Below are 19,532 nucleotides of genomic sequence, written 5' to 3' on the forward strand. Positions count from 1 at the left end.
TTTACAGATCAGATTTTTGTTTTTCTCCCTAACCCAAAGCAAGCTTACAGATTAGATTTGTCCATGTCAGTGGACAGGGACAAACGTGGTCCACAAATGTGTTCAGTGTTTCCAGATCTTATAAATGTCTCAGCTCATGCTCCCTTTCTCCGTAACATGGTACTCGGATCCAGCCAGGCCTCTCCACACCATCCCTTCACAGAAGACAGAGGCTATCAGACGCAAAGGACAGCCTTCCCCTACCTGCCACAGAAGCCTTGGCCTGCTAACCTTTAGGGCCACTTTAAAACACATCATTTAAAATGCACTTTTAGGACTTCCCTGGTGGTGCAGCAGTTAAGAATCCACCTGCCAATGCAGGGGACACGGGTTCGATCCCTGGTCCAGGAAGATCCCATATGCCACAGAGCAGCTAAGCCTGTGTGCCACAACTACTGAGCCTGTGCTCTAGAGCCCACGAGCCACAACTACTAAGCCCACATGCCACAACTACTGAAGGCCATGTACCTAGGGCCCATGCTTCGCGACAAGAGAAACCATTGCAATGGGAAGCCCACACACCACAACGAAGAGTAGCCCCCGCTTGCCGCAACTAGAGAAAGCCTGTGTGCAGCAATGAAGACCCAACGCAGCCAAACATTAATTAATTAATTAATGTAATTAAATCTATTTTAAAAACTAAATGAAAAATAAAATGCACTTTTAAAACATTTTCAGCCCTCGGTAGTCATTTCACCTCTATTTTGAGTTTCAAATATTCGTTTATGACCCCAGTTCTCTCCAGCCTTCAGAAAGCTTAGGCTCCTTGACAATGCTGTAGAGGAGGTGGCAGCGCTGGGAATGGACTCCTGTGTCCCTGACTCCAGGACCCAGGCTCCCAACCACTGTGAGCACCAGGGTGCTGCTGGGGCACCGTCGTCCCGCTGGGGTGTCAGGGAGCTGGCCCCCGACCTTGAGAGAATGTCGGGGAAGGCAAGGAGCGATGGAAACTGCAGGGGAGACCCGAGCAGGGAGAGGATGGAAGGGAGCACACTGTGTGTGAGGGGCCCTGTGGGGAAGGGGTGCGGAGCCCCAGCCAGACGAGGGCCTGCAGTGCGTGAGGAGTCTATCCTTTGCTTCGGAGACAGAGCAGGTATCTGTGCTACCCTGGCAGAGTTCACATGCTTCTGCCCTCACTGATGCTTGATTTTATTTTTTTTTAATTTTTATTTTATATTGGAGTAAAGTTGATTTGCAGTGTTGTGCTAGATTCAAGTGTACAGCAAAGTGACTCATATACATATACATGTATCTATTCTTTTTCAGATTCTTTTCCCAGATAGGTTATTACACAGTGTTCCCTGTGGTGTACAGTAGGTCCTTGTCGATTACTTTATATATAGTAGTGTGTATCTGTTCATCCGTGATTTTATTTTTATATAAGATATTTTCCCCTTCCCTCCACGCACTCAGTCCATGTGTGTTTCTCCTTCAGATGCTCATATCCTCTGCCACTTCCTTCCGCACCCGCATCTCCGGATCTGTTCAAGGATTATGAATCGGCTCTCAGGGAGCCTCTGATGGAGGCCAGGGCATGAGTGGTCTTCAGGTGCATGTGCAGACCCTGAACAGAGCCCGGAACCTCACCTGTGGGCCTGTCTCTTGCAGATTATTGGGACCATTCCTCTGATGCCGAACCCGGGGCCATCAAGCCAAGCAGCGAGCGGCTCTCAGGGCCTTCAGGTGCAGCCGATCACCCCCCAGCTCCTGACCAACGCCCAGGGCCAGATCATCGCCACGGTCATCGGGAACCAGATCCTGCCAGTGATCAACACCCAGGGCATCACGCTCTCCCCCATCAAGCCCGGTCAGCAGGTAAAGTCTCCATGTCCAGGCAGCTGTGGCTACCTGGACACCTCTCCTGACCGCCCTTCTTCTGTTTCTTTTCAATGAAAAGTCATTTTTAAATTAGAAGATATTTAATCCCACTAATCCTAACATATCAATACTTACAAAAAGGCAAGTAGCTTTATTCTTCATTATTAGTGAATATGGGTGATAACTATTAAATAGCTGCTAATCTACAAATATGAATATATTCAATTATAACAGAGACAATGGCCTAAAATTCAATAGATATGGGTTCTTATTTATCTCTGCTTAGCTGATACTTAACTTTCGATTTTCAAAGTGGTCAAGAAGAAACCAAGACCACTTATGTCTTAACTGTAAAGGGAAAAATAAAAAAGTATTAAACACCAAGCGATCCCAACCTGACGCTTCTGAGAATGCTGCCTACACATTAGGGAGTGGGGGCTTCCCTGGTGGCACAGTGGTTAAAAATCTGCCTGCCAATGCAGGGGACACGGGTTCGATCCCTGGTCCAGGAGGATCCCACATGTCGCGGAGCAACTAAGCCTGTGCGCCACAACTACTAAGCCTGTGCTCTAGAGCCCACAGGCCACAACTGCTGAGCCCACGTGCCACAGCTATGGAAGCCTAGAGCCCATGCTCCGGAACAAGAGAAGCCACTGCAACGAGAAGCCCGCGCACCACAATGAAGACTTGCCCCCGCTCGCTGCAACTAGAGAAAGCCCACGTGCAGCGGTGAAGGCCCAGCACAGCCAAAAATAAATAAATTAATTAATTTAAAAAAAAAAAGATAAAGTAATTAGTTCCAAATGGCAGAATTTCATTAAAACCATGACAATCCAGTTCATTTTTTCCATTCAAATATCAATCAAGCACTCCTGTATGTTATACTAGAGGCTGGGTACACAGCTCTGAATAAGAGAGACGTGGTCCCTGACCTCATGGAACTTCTAATTAATTCAGCAAACCTTTTTTGATAACCCACTCTGCAGCAGGCCCCTGCTTAATAAGAAACAGGGGTAAAAGAGTGACGCTTTCTGGTCTTAAAGGAGCTTGTAGTCTTGTGGAGGACACAGGTACGTGAGCACAGTCCCTCTGTGCAATAAACAGTGTCCCGGGACCTCCCTGGCGGTCCAGTGGTTAGGACTCTGCTTCCACTGCAGGGGCCCGGTAAGGGGATTACGATCCCATGAGCCATGCAGCACGGCCATAAGTAAGTAAGTAAAGAAATAAATAAACAAACCAGAATGTCCTGTAACAGGACAGGTGCGCACAAAGTTCAGTATCATCACAGAGATGGGAGGGACCAACTTTGTCTAGCGAGTTTTGAGTCCTCACAGAGAAAATGGTTTGGAACTGAGTCTTGATGGTTGAGTAGGAGTCAACCAGGTAAATGATGGGTCAACAACATTCCAGGCAGTGGGACCAGCAGGCACAAAAGCAGGGAAACATGAAGGAGGACGGCGTGTTGAGAAACAGAAGGAAGGTTCCTGTGATGAGAACGTAGAGGAAGTCTGAGGACAGGCATGGAAGGGGCTTCATATTCAAACTGAAAAGGATGGGCTTTGTCCCTGTGTGATTTGAGCACATTACACATCATCTTTGTGCCTTGGTTTTCTCATCTGTAAAATGGGGAAATGCTGGCACCTACCTCACACAGCAGTTGGGAGGCCTCTCTTACTCCTGCTGGTTCTCGCTCTGAATCTAAACCACTGCCTGGGGAGCCAAGGTCCCCACCACCCTCTTCTTCCTCAGCTTCCTCTCAGGCAGTGGGACGATAGTCCCTGACGAATGTATCGTGAGGACTTCCACCCTCACGCCTTGCCCCCGTCTCTCAGCTGTTTTCTTTCTTTTACTATTTACAAGATTCCATTGTATTCTCTACCTTCTAAATAGTTCCCCCAAGGGACTTCCCTGGTGGTCTAGTGGTTAAGACTCTGCGCTCCCAATGCAGGGGGTGCAGGTTCGATCCCCGGTTGGGGAACTAAGATCCTGCATGTCACGTGGTCAATAAATAAATAAATAAATAAATAGTTCCCCCAAATGAGGCAAGATTCTCCATGTTTCACTGGCTTTTTAATCCCTAGTTCCGTCTGTTCAAACTTATGTTCAAAATTATCTCTGGGGGCGGAAATGAGAAGATCAACCTTTTTTCGTACAATCTGCTAAGAACTATTTTCTGTCAGCAAAGCCAAGTTGTAAATTGCCAAGAAGATGAGGATTATTTAGATATCCACAACATTTAATACAAAGTAGCTCTCACTCTCACCTTGAATTTCTAAGGAGGGTGTGTGGGTGATAGACCATCACTGTTACATAAGATGACAGCTCTAGATTTGGGGTAGTACAGTTTCGATCCAGAAGGACCTAACCAAGAAACGGCAAGTAAGAGGTGGGTGTGGTGCCACTCCTCAAATCGTCGCCCACAATCAACATCATGAATCCATTTCCACAGTCTCTCCCATGAGCACAGATGCACCTCAGAAGCTTCCTCACAGCACCTGTTGGCCCCTGGAACGAAACCTCATTACCACGGTGGGAACGTCTCATCCTCTGCAGGTCTAATCTCCACCATCGTCCTTGTCACTGTAGAATCAGAGATCTAGCAACTGGGAAGAAACAGCCAGCCTCTAGGGGATGTGCCTTGCACCTCCAACTCGTGTCACTTACAACCAGCCTCCCAGAGAGCAAGACTCAACTTGCGCATATAGAAGCATGCATCTCTCATATATATACGTGCTGAGAGGAAACGTGTGCATGGCTGAAAAGAGTGACATGCAGACCTTCCTGAATCCTCAAGTCGCGGCAGAGGCCCATGGGCCCATCCCATTGTTCAAGGCATGTGCCAGTGGTCTATCCAAGTGCCAGAAAGATCAAGGGAACTGTTGAGGAAGCTGGTGAGAAATGTCAGGAAAATTGCAGCAATTAGATGAATGACTATTACTGTTTCTTGGCATCAGCTCTGATTGAAACACCTTGGAATGTGTAGTAAAGTTAACAAGTTGGGTGAATCGACAGGAAATGCTCAAGTCTGAGTCCCAGATATAAAAGTGGGGGTTCTGAGGGGAGTGGATCATAAAATGCCCAGAGTCCAAAAGTAAAAAGCTCACAACTGGAGGTATAAGGATAGTGGTCTTCAATTTTTTTCTTTAAATATTACCCTTTACATTGAAGAAATATAATATGGACAACCACTAAGAAATAAAGGATTTCTATCGTACAGTAGAGAAGTTTCTCAGTTTATTTTTTTCATGTGATTTATGACAAATGCTTGATCTCACAAGAGCATAGCTCCAACAGTAAAATATGTCATAAATTACAGGAGCAGAGAGTTCCCTAACTCATCCTCAGAGGTCCAGTTTTATGGAGTGAAGTACAGAGAGCTCTTGGGCCAGACGACATGGGGTGATTTGTTTTAATTTAATAAAAGTAATTACATCTTTAATTTTTACACCTGCCTGCCACTAATTAGAAGAGCCTGAATAAAATCTGACTGAAGAGTCAACCAGTCTCGATGATGATTTATTCCAGTGAAGAAAGATTGAGAACCTGCAACGTTATCATCTGAGATACAAACAGTATTTTTTTTTTAATATATACCAGGATCTGATAGCCCTAGATATCACATCAGAGATCCTTGGTGAGCAATGCAAGACAATAAGAGTGAGAAAAGGACTAGATAAAAATGAGACAGAGAGAGAGAGGGGAGTATCTTTCTGTGCATGAAACAAATTACTTAATACAGAATAGTTGGCGGGAGCTCAACTATTCCCTCCATGGGACTCTGCAGCTTCAAAAGCCAGAGTCACCCAGGTGCCCGGGGTTTGCTCTTACTGTCCTGTGAGTGTGAATTAATGACTTCTTCATGAGCAACACAGACATCATTTTGGGTATATTTATTCTTCCTCTGACTAAATCCCAACAAAAGTTAATGGGAGGGGGGTTTTTTAGTGTCATTAAGGAAATAGAGACATTTGAAAGGGAAAGTGTTCTAATTTGTAAAATCAAAGCATTGAAATTTTTCAAAAATTAAATACCGTAGCTGTAATGCTTGGAGACTACCACCCATGAAGGCACTCAATTGTTCTTCAAACTGTAATCTTGATGCCAATAGGAAGACAAAGCAAAGTGGTTTATTTCACTTAGCTTTCTAAAATGCCATATGATTCTCCAAATCCATCCATTTTTTTCAAGTAAAAAAAATGTACTCACTTCCCTGTTTTTCCCCAGCCATTACCTGAATCAGTAGTCCCCAGTTTTTTTTTTGAGCCACCCAGAATGAGACACACACGAGGCATTTCCACCCACAAGGGATCTAAAATAGCATAGGGGTTTCCTGGACGGATGAAATGTGTGTCAGTGACCCCAATACAAAACAGATCTTTGACCTTCCAGCCACATATCTGGGCATCTCACCTCTATGGTCTTCCCTTATCCCCCGCTGCTGAGCTCAGCTGACAGGGGGCAGGCTCCCTGCACACCCTGTGCCCCTGGCCTGGAATGCCTCTCCCACCTCCTGTGTCTGGGAAGCTCCCGCCACTGTCCCTCTGCCCAGGATCCGTCCTTCGTGAAGCTTGCCTGTGTCATTCCCTCGCCTCTGACTTCCCCTTGCTCCGTTCACTGTCATCAACCTGTACTGTCACTATGAGTCTGTACCTGAAAGGAGGCTGAGACCAGACTGATTCAGCCTTGCTCAGGACCCCGCCCACGCTGGGTGCTCCGTCCGTCATGTTCAAATTTAATTGTTGCCAAACTATAGTGTTTCCTTGTCCGGGACGCCGGATCCCAGAGCCACTCTCCCAGGAGAGCCCAGCCCAGGCCCTTCTGTGGCTTTCCAATTCTGTGTCTTCTGCATTTTCCAGTATGTTCCAAATGAGCACCTGCCGGCAGCCTGGGGAGACCTTCCACACAGCGCTGTCTTCTCTAGTTCTCTTTTCTGTCTGTCAGCCCCTTCCTCTGCACTAAGATCTGGCTCCTGTCCCATCCCTGTCCCTGCTGAGCCCTGGTCGTGTGTCCCAAGCTTGCGTGATGACTGCCTTGGCCTTTGCTGCCTGTGCCTGGGCATCGGCCCCGAATGCTGCTCAGGTTCTGATTCTTCTCACTTCCTCACGTCCTCATGGTGGCTGGAGGAGTGACACTGTTCTCAGTTCTCTTTCCTGAGACCATTAGAGCTTCTGCCATACCTACTCCCCTGCAGGCAGGAGGGGCCTATGATGGAGCCTTACACCTGGGGCTCTGCTTCCTGCTTATAGCTTCAAGCGATGCTTCAGAGCCATGGAACTGAGCCAGAGGAAACCCAGTAGGTCTCCTAAACTCTGCCAGAAGGATAACTCCCTCCATACTTTTCTAAACTTCCTGCAGAGATAACTAAAATCTCCCTTGGGTATCATGTCTAGAAAATTTTTGATAACTGAAATCTCTAGATTTAAATGTCTAGAACACGATACCCAAGGGAGATGGTAGTTATCAAAATCTTTCAAAATTTTAGTCCTCAAAATTTTTCAAGTTAGATTGTCCTGAGGTCAACCCTGAATCTTTCAGCAAATGTAACACCTGTGCAGTTGTCCTGTCCACGGTAGCATGAACTCCTCAGGTATTCTTTATGCCCTCCTAATTAGTAAAGGTTCTTATTAAACTCGGGCTCGGGCTTCTCTTGTCTAGACATAGTAAGTCCACTTTCTTTACCTTTTGTGTAGGAGAAGCTCCATCCAAAACCTTGGGTGGTCCCTCAACCAGCAACATTATCTTCACCTGGGAACTTGCTAGAAATGCAAATTCTTGAGGCCCACCCTGGACCTACTACACCAGACACTGTGGGGATGGGGCACAGGGCTCTGTATTTTAACAGCCCTCCAGGTGATTCTGAAAGCCCGGAATCTTGAGAACCACTGATTTCATTTCTCTGCCAGCTATTATAAGGGACCCAGTACACAGAAAAATGCCAGCCATTGCAGAGAAGGAGGGAGAATCATATGTCTTCCTGCACACTCTGGCTTCTTCTGCTAGAGCCCTCGGGGTTATGCTCATTTTCTCCATAGCACCACAATGGGGCTTTAGCTGGGGGTTCGTTACGCCTCCCTGAGATATTTATAAAAGCCCAGGTCTCCTCCATTTTGCTTCTGCATGTTTGGACAGTTTCTCCTCCCTCCCCCATCAAATGAATTTCTCTATTTTTAATCCCATTTGAATTTTACGGTTTATGTGGACTGACTTTTCCGTCTTCTCTATCACATTCTGGTTCTGCATTTTATCCCATTTTCCACCCCCACTTGTTTTTATGTCAATCGTGAATTTAATTAGAAGATGCTTTATTCCAGAAACTAAAATATTATTAAGGATATAGTGTGTTACACATAGAAGGTATATGAGGAGCAGTGGCACAGACGATCAAGAAGGACTTCAAAGTGTGCCTGTATCTATTTTTGTTGAATATGTTAAACATCTCCAGCAGTGCCAACTAACACAAACAAACCATCGAAGGCAGCCTGTGAGAGGCAGCAGGAAGTATAAAGCTTTTCAGACTCAATCCTGTGCCTCCCTGTTTCTCATTGACTGTGTGGGACGGACATCATCCTCTCCTTCCATCTCTGGATAAAGCAAAGCCCCAGGCTAACATGAACTGCCCCTTCACTTTCCTCTTTTGTGGACTCTCCGTGCTCTCAGCCAGTATTAATCTGCTAGAAATGCCATAGCCATAAAATCTTGATTTTTGACAACTAAGAACCTTTCAGAATTTTTATTGGTTCTGCAGTGTCTGGTTGAACTCTGGAGGGTAAGCAGGACCCCAGTGCCCTAAAAAATGCTTATTTTCTTTGGAAGAAATACATCTTTCCTAGATTCTTAGATATCTTAGATTCATCTCTCTAACTATGTAGACATAGAACAAACCCCTAAAAGATCTATTTTACTTTCTTCTAGAATTCCTTCTCCTGCGTATCTTAATGCGTAAGCCATAGCTTGCTTGAGTGACTCCTCAATGAGATTGCAGCCTAGTCATTTTTTCTTTACTGAGTTGTGTCTGAGGAAGAAAATTTTTAGTTGATTATTGTCTTTTCCAGTTCCTTGATGGTACTTTGCCACACCCAGGGCCAGTTTTTACTGATGAAATGGTAAAACCGAAGACTGGCTCATTCAGTAACTCCAAACTGTACAAAGCTTTTGTTAAGTAACAATATTTAGAAGGACAACTCAATAGACTAGAGGGGATAGACTGACATGCAAATATCCATCATAATTTATTAAGCAAATTAAAAATAGATTTCATCTTCAGTGTGCGTTCCCACAGAATAAAACTTACTGGATTCAGTTGTAGATTATGTGCTCAGCAGACTGGCTAATTACTTTAGGCAGATGCTTGATGCATATTAAATTGGGTTCCATGTCAATGACAACTGTCTTCAGTTCACAGTCTTTGCACAGTGGAGTAATAATAAGGCTGTTCACTTGAGATGCAAGTGCAGACAGTTCTGGAGCGGGACACCCTGGCATCCTGGAAAGAGCCCTGCACTGTGAGGCGGGAGCCTGGATCCTAACGTTCAGCAGACCCGTGGCCTAGGGACAACCATTTACTTCCTGTAATCACGCCAAGTGTCTCTGCCACATAGAGATACCACGTGAATGGGAGAAGCAAAAGCATCACCACGGGGAACCAGAGGGGAAATAGCTCCTGAAGCACATTTCCAAAGTAGCACTTGACTAACAATTGTTTGAAAGTAAGATGTTAATTGATGGTTAAAAACACTTTAGGGAATTAGAAAGACTGACAAGCCCAGGTGTTGGTGCCGTTGTGGAGCGACTGGAATTCTCATACGTTGCTGGTGAGACTGTCAAAGGCTACCACCACTTCGGACATCAGCTTGGTAGTTTCTTCAAAAGGTAAATAGGCATTTATGGTATGACCCAGTCATTTCCACAATTCCACTCCTAGGTATTTACATATAAGAAATGAAAACACGAGGTACACACAGAGACTTGTACATCAATGTTTATCACAGTTTTCTTCATAACAGCACCAAACTGGAAATAACCCAAATGTCCATCAACAGATGAATGGATAAACAATCTGTGGCATAGGTATACATACAGGTATACGCTATATATAGTATTCAGCAATAAAAAGGAATGAGCTACTGATACATGCAACAAAACAGGCGAATCTCAAAAAACGGTATCTGAGCAAAAGAAGCCAGTTGCAGAAAGAGGACATGCCATACAATTCCATTTTTAGAGCCATGCCAAATGGGTCCATTACGGCAGAAAGCCAGGAGGTGAGGGAAAATTGATCGCAAAGGGGCTTAAGGAATTTCATAGAATGATAGGAAGGTTCTGTATCTTGATTACGTGGTGGTTTCACAGACATATACATTCGACAAAACTCATCAAAATGTTTGCATTAAATGGGTGTATTGTATTATGTGTAAATTATATCTCGGTAAAGTTGAATGAGAAATTGAACACACACTGGGAAAGCAGGGACAAGTGTGAAGTTGAAACCTCCCGGGCTGACTCTTAGATCCCGAGGAGGTGGTCAAAGGTCAGTGCCTGATTTTGTGTAGTTGTGGCTCTTCCACCAAAGTTCAGGGCTTGGACTGATTCTGCCCCCAGTCTGACTTCCTTTTATAAAAACCTTTTATAAAGACCTTCCTACACCTCTGGGAGTGTGATGATGGCTATGAAAGCACTTTGTAAAGTACTCTGTCCAACCAACAAAGGTGGCCACTGCTGAGGCCACCTGTGCACCTGTGCTGGGTCCTGGGCTGCCCTTTGTGTCAGCTTCCTAGAGGGTCAATACATGGGTGGAGACCCCTCCCGGGCATCTAAGTGGACCCGGCACCTGCAAGCGTTTCCCTTTTCTCTCTTCTTCCTCCCCTCAGCTGAGCTTCTCAGCTCTCAGAACAACAGCACTTTGATGACCTGTAAAGGAGTCATGAGCACATGGACATAAAGACCACCTTCCTTACGGCATACAGAATTTTTCAAAAAGTGAATTCTTTCTTGAGGCGCTATGACTAAGAGCTCAAGCCCTGGGGTCAGACTTCACGGGCCCAGAGACCAGATCCTCCCCACCTGCCAAAGAAACTGACCGAATCCTTTAAACTCTCTGTGCCTCAGCTTCCTTGTTGGTAAAAAAGGGGTCAAAATCATACCCATTTCTCAGGCTGACGTAGGAGTGAAATGAGAGGGCATAAAAGTCCCGAACAAAGTGCTGGCACAGAGTAAGACAGTGACAACAGAGAGCTACAAATATTAATCAGTACTTTTGTCCTGACTGCCCCAATTTCTTTCTTAATTTCCAAAGGATCTTAGCATTTTTTCCGACTCCACAGTAATACACCCAGACTCTTCGGTCTGGGAGAGCAGGAAGTTCCCTTATACACTCAGGAAATTGGAACTTTCCTAAAAACACCAGTTACCTAAGACAAAATGGCTGAGCACAGCCTGCCTTTGATATCGCGGTTTGCATTCCGAGTTGATGGTAGGTGTTATATTTTATCTATACGTTCTGGAGAAGCCTGTCAAGTGCCTGTCAATTGCATGAACAGGCAGAAAGAGTCCTATGGCACACCGCGGTCAGGAAATGTAGAAAATTGGGTGCTCCAGCAAGCTAAGTAAGAAATTAATAATATATTTAGAATTACTAATAAAATGCCTGTCAAGACAGCAGCAACATATTATATACAAAAAAAAAAAAAAATCCTCCCTGTTGTGTAGGGTGTGCACTCTTCCAGAGAAGCATATATTCTTGGAAATGATTCAACCCCAGATGACACTTCTGTTCCCTGGCATTTCCCTCCTAGTTTTTCATGCCTTTGTGTATTTTTTGCATCCCCAATTGTAGCTCCACCAGCCCTCCCAGACATCGGTGGGTCAAGCAGCCTCCCAAAGCAGCCTTCTGCACCTGGCTCACAGTCAAGCAGCCATGTCTCAGAGCCCCGCCCGGCAGCCTTCCTCTGCTTCCTCCTCATCTTCCTCCTCCTCGGCTTTGAGCGTGGGCCAGTTAGTCAGCAGTAAGTATCCTTCCTGGCTCCGTTAAGCCATGGTGGCCTTCTCATTGCCTAATTGCAATGTCTCTCTCTCTCTCTCTCCTCCCACCCCACCCGTGCATCCCTACATCCCTTCCTCCCTCCCTCTCTTTCTGCTTCTTTCAAGTTGAACAGGAATTTCCTGGCCCTACTGGGCCAGTATCCGGATGAGGTCCGTGCCCAGGGCCAGATGGTTCCTTGGAGAAGCAGGCCCCCCGACCCCCTCAAATGTGTACGTGGAGGGGCCGTTTCCACCTCAGGCGCCTTCTGAGAGTCAGTCCGGCCGCTTCAGAAGCGAGAAACTGACCAGCTTTCAGGGCACGAGCCACAGAGCTCAGAACTGAGATAGCCAGCAGCTGGCACGGCAGGTCAGGCTGCCTTTCTGTGTGTGTGAGGTCCCCTGCCATTCCATTTGCGGGTGTCAGAGGATATAAGAGAGGGCATCTGTGGGCAGGGAGGGGGGAATGTGCGCCATGAGCCGCCTCCAGTGGTGCAAGGGGAAGCTGCATGGGCGGAATCCAGTGAGAAACCTCTGAACAACCGTTCACAAAAGAACCGAAGGCTGCAAGTCGGCTTCCCTGAGCGGGCGGCACATACACATTTTAGAAATGGTATTTGGCCCTAGGTGAAGACAGCATATGTATCACATGCAAATAGAAACACATAGAGATGAACGTGACAGTGGTCTAATTTAATGTTCACCTTTAGTGCAATTTTTACTTATATATAAAAATGACAGAGTATGTGCATAGATTATAATTCTCCAGGCACCAGATATCCAACAGTTACGGGTTTAAAGGCTAAAGCACTGCAGAGGCATCTGTGCCATAAAACAAGGACACGTGTAAGTATCTGTGTTTGGTCAGGTGTCATGAATGACCTGTTATAACAGGAACAGTAGGGACTCTCCATATCATTGGGCAAGTCTGGAAATGCAAGGCAAACTGGAGGGTCGCTGTGTCTTCCCCCGACAAGCGACACCCCCGCCAAAAATATATATGTACATATATACGTGTGCGTACATATATGTGTGCATATATACATAGATATTCAATTATATGGATAACTCAGGCAAGAAAGATGCTTGTAGAATGGAGAAGAAAATGAGAGATTATGGATAGATTAAAATGCCCAAGTACTTCAGTATACTAGCCTGGATGTTCTTGATTTTAAAAATGGGTCAATACCAAACAGAGTTTCAGGATTTGATGGAGTTTGCCATCAACCTGTTATTTTAAGTTGTTTAGATATATAGCTCCTCTCATTTGGGCCAAAAAAGTCTAGTCTTACTCGAATAAACTCATAAAAAATTAATTTAATTATAACCAGATTTTTTTCCCCAACAAAGAAACTCCTCATAGGGTTGTTGTGAGAAGAGATTCAAACTTTGTTCCAATTTGCTCTTCTGCAAAAGCTTCTGTAGAACACTCTATTTCTAAATAGCAGCGAGGTCATATATTTACAATAGACTGTTAAGCTTTGGTCCTGAAAGAAAAGGAATGGATATCAAACATCTTATAGAGAAGAAATAAATTAAATATGAAATGTTTAAATATGAAAAATACAAAATACCCCATGAATACAGTATTTTACGCAAGGTAAACACTCAATACATTTTGGATGGACAGAGAGGTGAATGAACGGATAGACAGACAGACAGACGGATGGATGGCGGTGGATTCTATCTTGCCATTTGTCTCAAGCTGGGCAGGAAAGGACTAGCCTTTTCCAGAGCTACTTAATGGGCCAAATGAAAGTTCAGTTGCACAGTGGCCAGTGGGATATCTAGGTTCTACGTGCAGAATGAGTGAACCTTGCACATTGCATATCCTTGATGAGAAATATACAGAAATGGGGAAAAGAGACTCCTTTACCACATGCACTTGAAGCAAGAAACTGCAAACTCATACACAGAAGCTGAAAGAGGAGCCTTCTCTGGCAGATACGAGAGGGTCCAGGAGTACCACTGCCGGGCGTCGCACTTTGCACAAACCCATTGCTGGGCTTACAACTGCTACAGATTTTGAGCATGTTGTTTAGTTAATTCCCTTCTGTCTCAAGACCCTACTAGAGAATGAATAGCACCTGGAGCATTTTCTGATGCTGATTACCACGCCCTCAACAAACCTCTGTTTAAGCCTCCTTTTGCAAAGTAGGGTTTTCAAAGCACTTTCACTGTTTTTCTGATTTGAATACTCACAACAGGGTAATATAAATTCTCATTTTCAGATATTGAAGCTGGCATCAAATAGATCCTGAAGAGTACAACCCATCTCGACCATCTTATGTCAGAGAGGCCAGATTCAGTCTTAGTTGAGAGACAGTGTGTGATCAATCTCCTGGGTGACAAAGCCAGAAGGATAACCCAGACATCCGGACTCAATGGGTCATACACGTTCTACACAGCACCGCTGCCTTAAAAGACAGGGTGCTTTCGCATAAATTTTATCCAGTGCGATTTGAACGATAAACTCTATCAAATCACCTAAATATTCTTGAAATAATTTTTAAATGTCTGAAGCCACGTCTTACAATTAAAGCACAAGCTTTTTCTCTGAGCCAATATGAGAAAAACTAGACATCTTGCATATTTTGAAATTTATATTCAAGCATGAACTATGCATTTAAAATTACTTTTTTCTGAGATTAAACTTTACCAAATTTGCAAATAAGCTAATGTAGGGAGACCCGACCCCATACTTCAGATGGAGTTGATACACGGATTAAATTACCGGAGGGAAAAGCGTGTTTTAGTCAGAGAATGTCAACTTAAAAAATAAGCTTTTTGAGCACCATGTATATGCAGGCACAGGGATAGATATTAAGAAAGCAGAAATGAGCTAGATGTGGTCCCTGCCCGGGCGGAGGTCATGAACTGATAACAAAGAAACACAGTTACAATAAAGGGAAACAAATGCTATGGTCAATGTACCAATAAAGACTGGCAATACAGGAGAGAGTGAACTCAGTTTTGGAGATTGAGACAGAACAGAAGGACTGGCTGGAGTAAATAATCCTTGAATTAAGTGGGATGGTGAATGGGTCAGCAAATCCCTCCACTAGGCCAAGGCCGTAGTTCAAAACAGGTCAAAATGGATTTGAACCTGCGGTCAAAACCTTGGTGAATGGACCCTCACAGGTCATGGACAAGGTTGCCCAGTGCTGGGCCATCTGCCATTGCTCCAGATCAACTGGAGTGGGTGGATCGTCCATAACCTGCCCTACTCCAGGCAAAAGAACACAGGGTTAACACCAAATAGGCACACTCCTTAAGACGTCTGCACATCTGTTCACAGCACCTGCACAGCCTGCCCTGTGTCAAACCTTGCTTGGTCTCCTCAGTCACCAGGGCTAACTGTAGTTTCCATAGCAGGGCTTTTGGAAAGCCTAGAAGAGTCAAACAAAAAGCAAAGTCCCAAATTGACTTAAGATTTACACAGTTACTGTTTAAAAACAGGTGGGTGTGGGACTTTTTTATTCTTTGATGGATTTGGTTTGGTTTGGTTTTTCAGGACACTTTTTTTTTTAACCCCTGGCCTGTAAACTTAATTCTTAGACAGCAAAGGGACTGAGAGTTAATATTAGAAAAACCCAAACTATAAAGTGAACATAAAGATGCCTGGTGATAGCTTATGGCACAGTGGAACCCCTGATTCACTTGATCAGTTTCACACCATTTTCCACAACTCAATGAAGTCACCGTATTGCGAGCAAGCTGTTCTCCCAAATTGCATTGCACGTTCCCAAATGGTTTCTTATTTCTCAGAAATATTTGGTAAATATGCCCATTATTTGCTGTGAGAGAAGCACTAAAAAGCAGATGGATGTTCAGAAGGCAGTTAAGTCATACTTGGCACCTTCTTTATAGATGCGTGTTTCTCCTGTAACAGTCCCACAAGCAGAGGTTGTAGAAGAAAGATGTGGATGGCAACTGTTCGACCCATTTAGCAAAACCCCTTGCACTGACATCCAGGTGAGCAGTTGGAAGGAGCTAAATTTTAAAAATTAAACAAAACAAATATCTGTCCTGGTCCATCCTGAGTGCTCAATTCAGTATGGGCCCAGTGACCACGCAACCAGATTCTACAGAACGGGTTTGTGTTCACGCAACTTGCGTTTAGCTCCCAAAGAACTCTTTTATTTTTCAGCCCATGCATTCCAGATTTGATTTGGGAAAAAAGTCATCATTATACTTATGAATCACTGCCAACATCCAATGCCAGTGTATTATAAATCTCCAGGCCAGTCAATCCCTATGTAGGCTGATCTTCTGGCTCCTTTAGCAAGGCTCAGATTCAGGGAGAACTGTGGAAGTCGTTGCTTCCTGACTTTGTACTTAACATACTGGGCCGACTTAATCTGGAGCAAACTTCTATAAGAGGTGCACTTCTTCCTCAGTGCAGAGAAGTCCCAGACTGGGTTTCCCTAGAGCTGGTTAAAGATGCTGGATCCACCTTGTGGGGGATCTGAGGGTTCCCTCTGAAGTCCCCATCAAGGTGGCCTGAGATTCATCCTTAAAATGAACCCAACCTCCCCAGAGCCAGAAGGAATGACATGATGGAAATAGGAAAAGCATATAACCCTTAATGAAGGGGAACTGTCCAACAGTGGAGAAGAAAACCTCAAGAGTTTAAGACAGAAACTTTGACACCAAAAAAAAAAAAAGCATTAGTTTTTTTGTTAATTCGAGACATCTTACAGACACCATCTAAGGCGTTCTCCCAACGTGGGAAGACATGTCCCACATGTTGTAATCAGGGTAAGACTAATATTTGTCCATGGGTGGACCCCTTCTTTGGATGTGGAGACTTCTGTAGTCCTGGGATCCATGGAAGGAAACCATAATAATACATGGCGCCGTCTGGTTTTTATGGATGAGAACAATAATATAAAGAAAGCCAAGCAGCTCGTCCCCAGCGATCAACAAATTGCACAAACAATGAGACACTGGTTTCCTCTCCCCAGGCCTTTGTCCAATAGACTGTCACCCTGTCTAAATTTCACCAGAATTCCTAACTTATCAGCTCTAGAAGTAGAACCAGGAAGAAGACAAGAGTGGGAAATGTGCGAGAGGAGAAAGAAGGAATTCAGCTTCCTGGTGTGATGACTGTTTGGGGCCTCACAGAAGTCCAAGGGCTCAGGGGGCAAGGCTCCCACCTCTCTGAGCTTCAGAGTAAAACTGTTGATGATCCGCACAGCTGCTCAGGGCAAGGGGATAAGAGACCATAGGTTTCTTTTTGACTCTGGTTATTATCAGCAGTCTGGCCATTATCAGCAATCTGGCCAAAAGCCACTTGCGAGATCACACAATGGATTTAGTCGCTGGTCTCAAGGAACGAGGAAGGAGATAAACAAAGGCAGCAGAAGGCAAGGCAGAAACTAGAATAGACTTACACAGAATTGTATCCCAGGCATAAACCTGCCCCGTGCTGCACTGCCAACTCTGGTGGCAGCATAGACCCTGGGACTGGAGCAGACCTTGAAGATCCTTCCAGATCACCTGAATCCTTCAGTTGATTCCTGTTGATCTAGAGATGGGACTAATGGAAGGCAACAGATTTACTTCCCACAGGAGCTACTTAGCTTGGCTCAGAGAAAAAATCTCCCCCCCCAACTCCAGACTCCAACGGCCACCCCAGCCCACTGGTCCCAGTTGTTTGCCACTTGCCATAAACGGTGAGGCCAGGGGTGGAGAAAGGCAAGGAGGGGCACCTGCCCAGCAGTCTTTCTGGCCCATCATCTTACCCAAGGTGGTAGAGCAAGTTCTCTGTGTAGTGGAACCTGGTGAATAATGATGGTAAAGGGTCGAGTGCAGGCAGGTAAAGGGTCGACACGCAGAGGATGCCACACCCAGACTCGGTCAGGCCAGAGCCGCAGCGAAAGCCTCTGTCTGCGGGATCAGTGGGTCCTCTGCCTCAGGATCGCCTGTGGTACTTGTTAAAAATGCACATCCAGCGTCCCATCAGGTGACTCCTAGACCTACCTAATTAAAAATACCACTGTCCTAAAAGCCATACCGTTACAAGGAAAGTCTCCGGCTTCCCTCAGTTTTGAACCTCCACTGCTCACGTTTGCAAGGCCATGAGTTCCTCTTCCTTCTCTCTTGGAGAGAGGCCAGGCCCCATTCCCTATGCTGTGCTATACCAAGTGTCCCTCTGTGTTCTACACCAGACCTTCTCAACTCGTAGTTTATTATTGCCTCATCGCCCTAGGAGGAGCCCATTTAGACTATCCTATTCTCGCTGCCCCCCTTCCACTATGAAATGTTAATATCACAGGGATACCGCACATCGGTTCTGTTTATGTACCTCGGTCCTGGGGGACCACATCCAGAACCAACTTCCGCCCCCTTGGGAATGCGTGCTGTAAACGCAGGGTCACCACACAGGTTCAGCAAGGCCGCAGGTCCGGGGAGGGCTGGGGAGTAGGAACTGAAGGGGCGGCCTGGACCAGTGCCAGCTGACTGACTGCTCCCAAGGGCAGATGCGGACCTGGTGCCACCAAAGCTTCTAACATTTCAGAAGAACATGACAAATTTAAATTTTTCTTTAGAAATCTCCCAGTGTTTACTGTTGGCCAGAAATTCCCCCAAATTGTACACGCTCGAAAAGCTGAGTTTTATTTGCAAGCTGCTCATTTGCAACTTCTGCTCTAGGAATTTTTTTTTTTTTTTTTTGCGGTACGCGGGCCTCTCACTGTTGTGGCCTCTCCCGTTGCGGAGCACAGGCTCCGGACGCGCAGGCTCAGCGGCCATGGCTCACGGGCCCAACCGCTCTGCGGCATGTGGGATCCTCCCGGACCGGGGCACGAACCCGTGTCCCCTGCATCGGCAGGCGGACTCTCAACCACTGCGCCACCAGGGAAGCCCCTGCTCTAGGAATTTTTAAACGAAGAAACGGAGGAGGGGCTCAAAGCTGCTGTGTGCGTGGATGGGACCTCCCGGAATCCTTAGCAAACCCTCCAAGCTGCTCCACGCTGGCGGGAATTAAGATCCAGAGGGCAGCTCCCACCAGGCACAACCCAAACAAGTCTGTTAATCAAATGAGGCCGGCCTTCCCGGGTGAAGTTGGGGAGAAAAAGCAGGGTTTTAATTAATCTCAACAGCCAAATTAGTTTTATTGTCACCCTCTGCCCCCGTCCATGGACATAGATTCTCAATGTCCTAAACTGAAATATTCACCACTCCCAGCACGGGCTCCCCCTCGCCCCCTACCAGGCCCCCCCCTGCAGGCCTCCACCACGCTCTGCCCCTCCCCTGCATCTGTGCCCGTCTGCACCCTGCTCCCACTGACCAGAATATTCTCTGAAAGCTGCTCACTGGGTAAGACCCAGATGCATCCTCCCTCCTGTCACCGCTCCCTTCTCTGTAAATTCCAGTGTGGGTGCGACATTACTACTCCTTGACTATAGCAACCTGGTGTTTTTCTCTGTTTCTCATTCGTAAAGTTGAGCCCCAAATCCCTGTAGACAGCAAACTCCACAGAGGCTGGAACTGCCCCTTCTCTTTCTCTTGTTCCTTCTCTCCACTCATTAGGGCTCCTAGGAGTCACTTAAGAAATACTCAGAGACTAACTGCAGTTATTATACCACTTTCCACCCATCTTTCCTCCATGAAATTATGCTTCATGATGTGTAAAAATTCTACAGGACTTTGTTTTT

General features: G+C 45.7%; 1 protein-coding gene across 2 annotated transcripts in view; it reads left to right on the top strand.

The window, feature by feature from the left end:
• Positions 1-19,532, top strand: part of POU6F2 (POU class 6 homeobox 2) — a 356,161-nt gene that overhangs the window by 331,238 nt on the left and 5,391 nt on the right. For both annotated transcript variants that reach the window (XM_024750655.1, XM_024750656.1), the window contains exons 6-7: positions 1,648-1,854; positions 11,690-11,858. In XM_024750655.1, coding sequence (XP_024606423.1) covers positions 1,648-1,854; positions 11,690-11,858 — 376 coding nt within the window. The remainder of the gene's footprint in view (positions 1-1,647; positions 1,855-11,689; positions 11,859-19,532) is intronic.

Source organism: Neophocaena asiaeorientalis, unplaced genomic scaffold (assembly GCF_003031525.2).
Source record: "Neophocaena asiaeorientalis asiaeorientalis breed wild unplaced genomic scaffold, Neophocaena_asiaeorientalis_V1.1 scaffold60, whole genome shotgun sequence".
Classification (NCBI taxonomy): domain Eukaryota; kingdom Metazoa; phylum Chordata; class Mammalia; order Artiodactyla; family Phocoenidae; genus Neophocaena; species Neophocaena asiaeorientalis.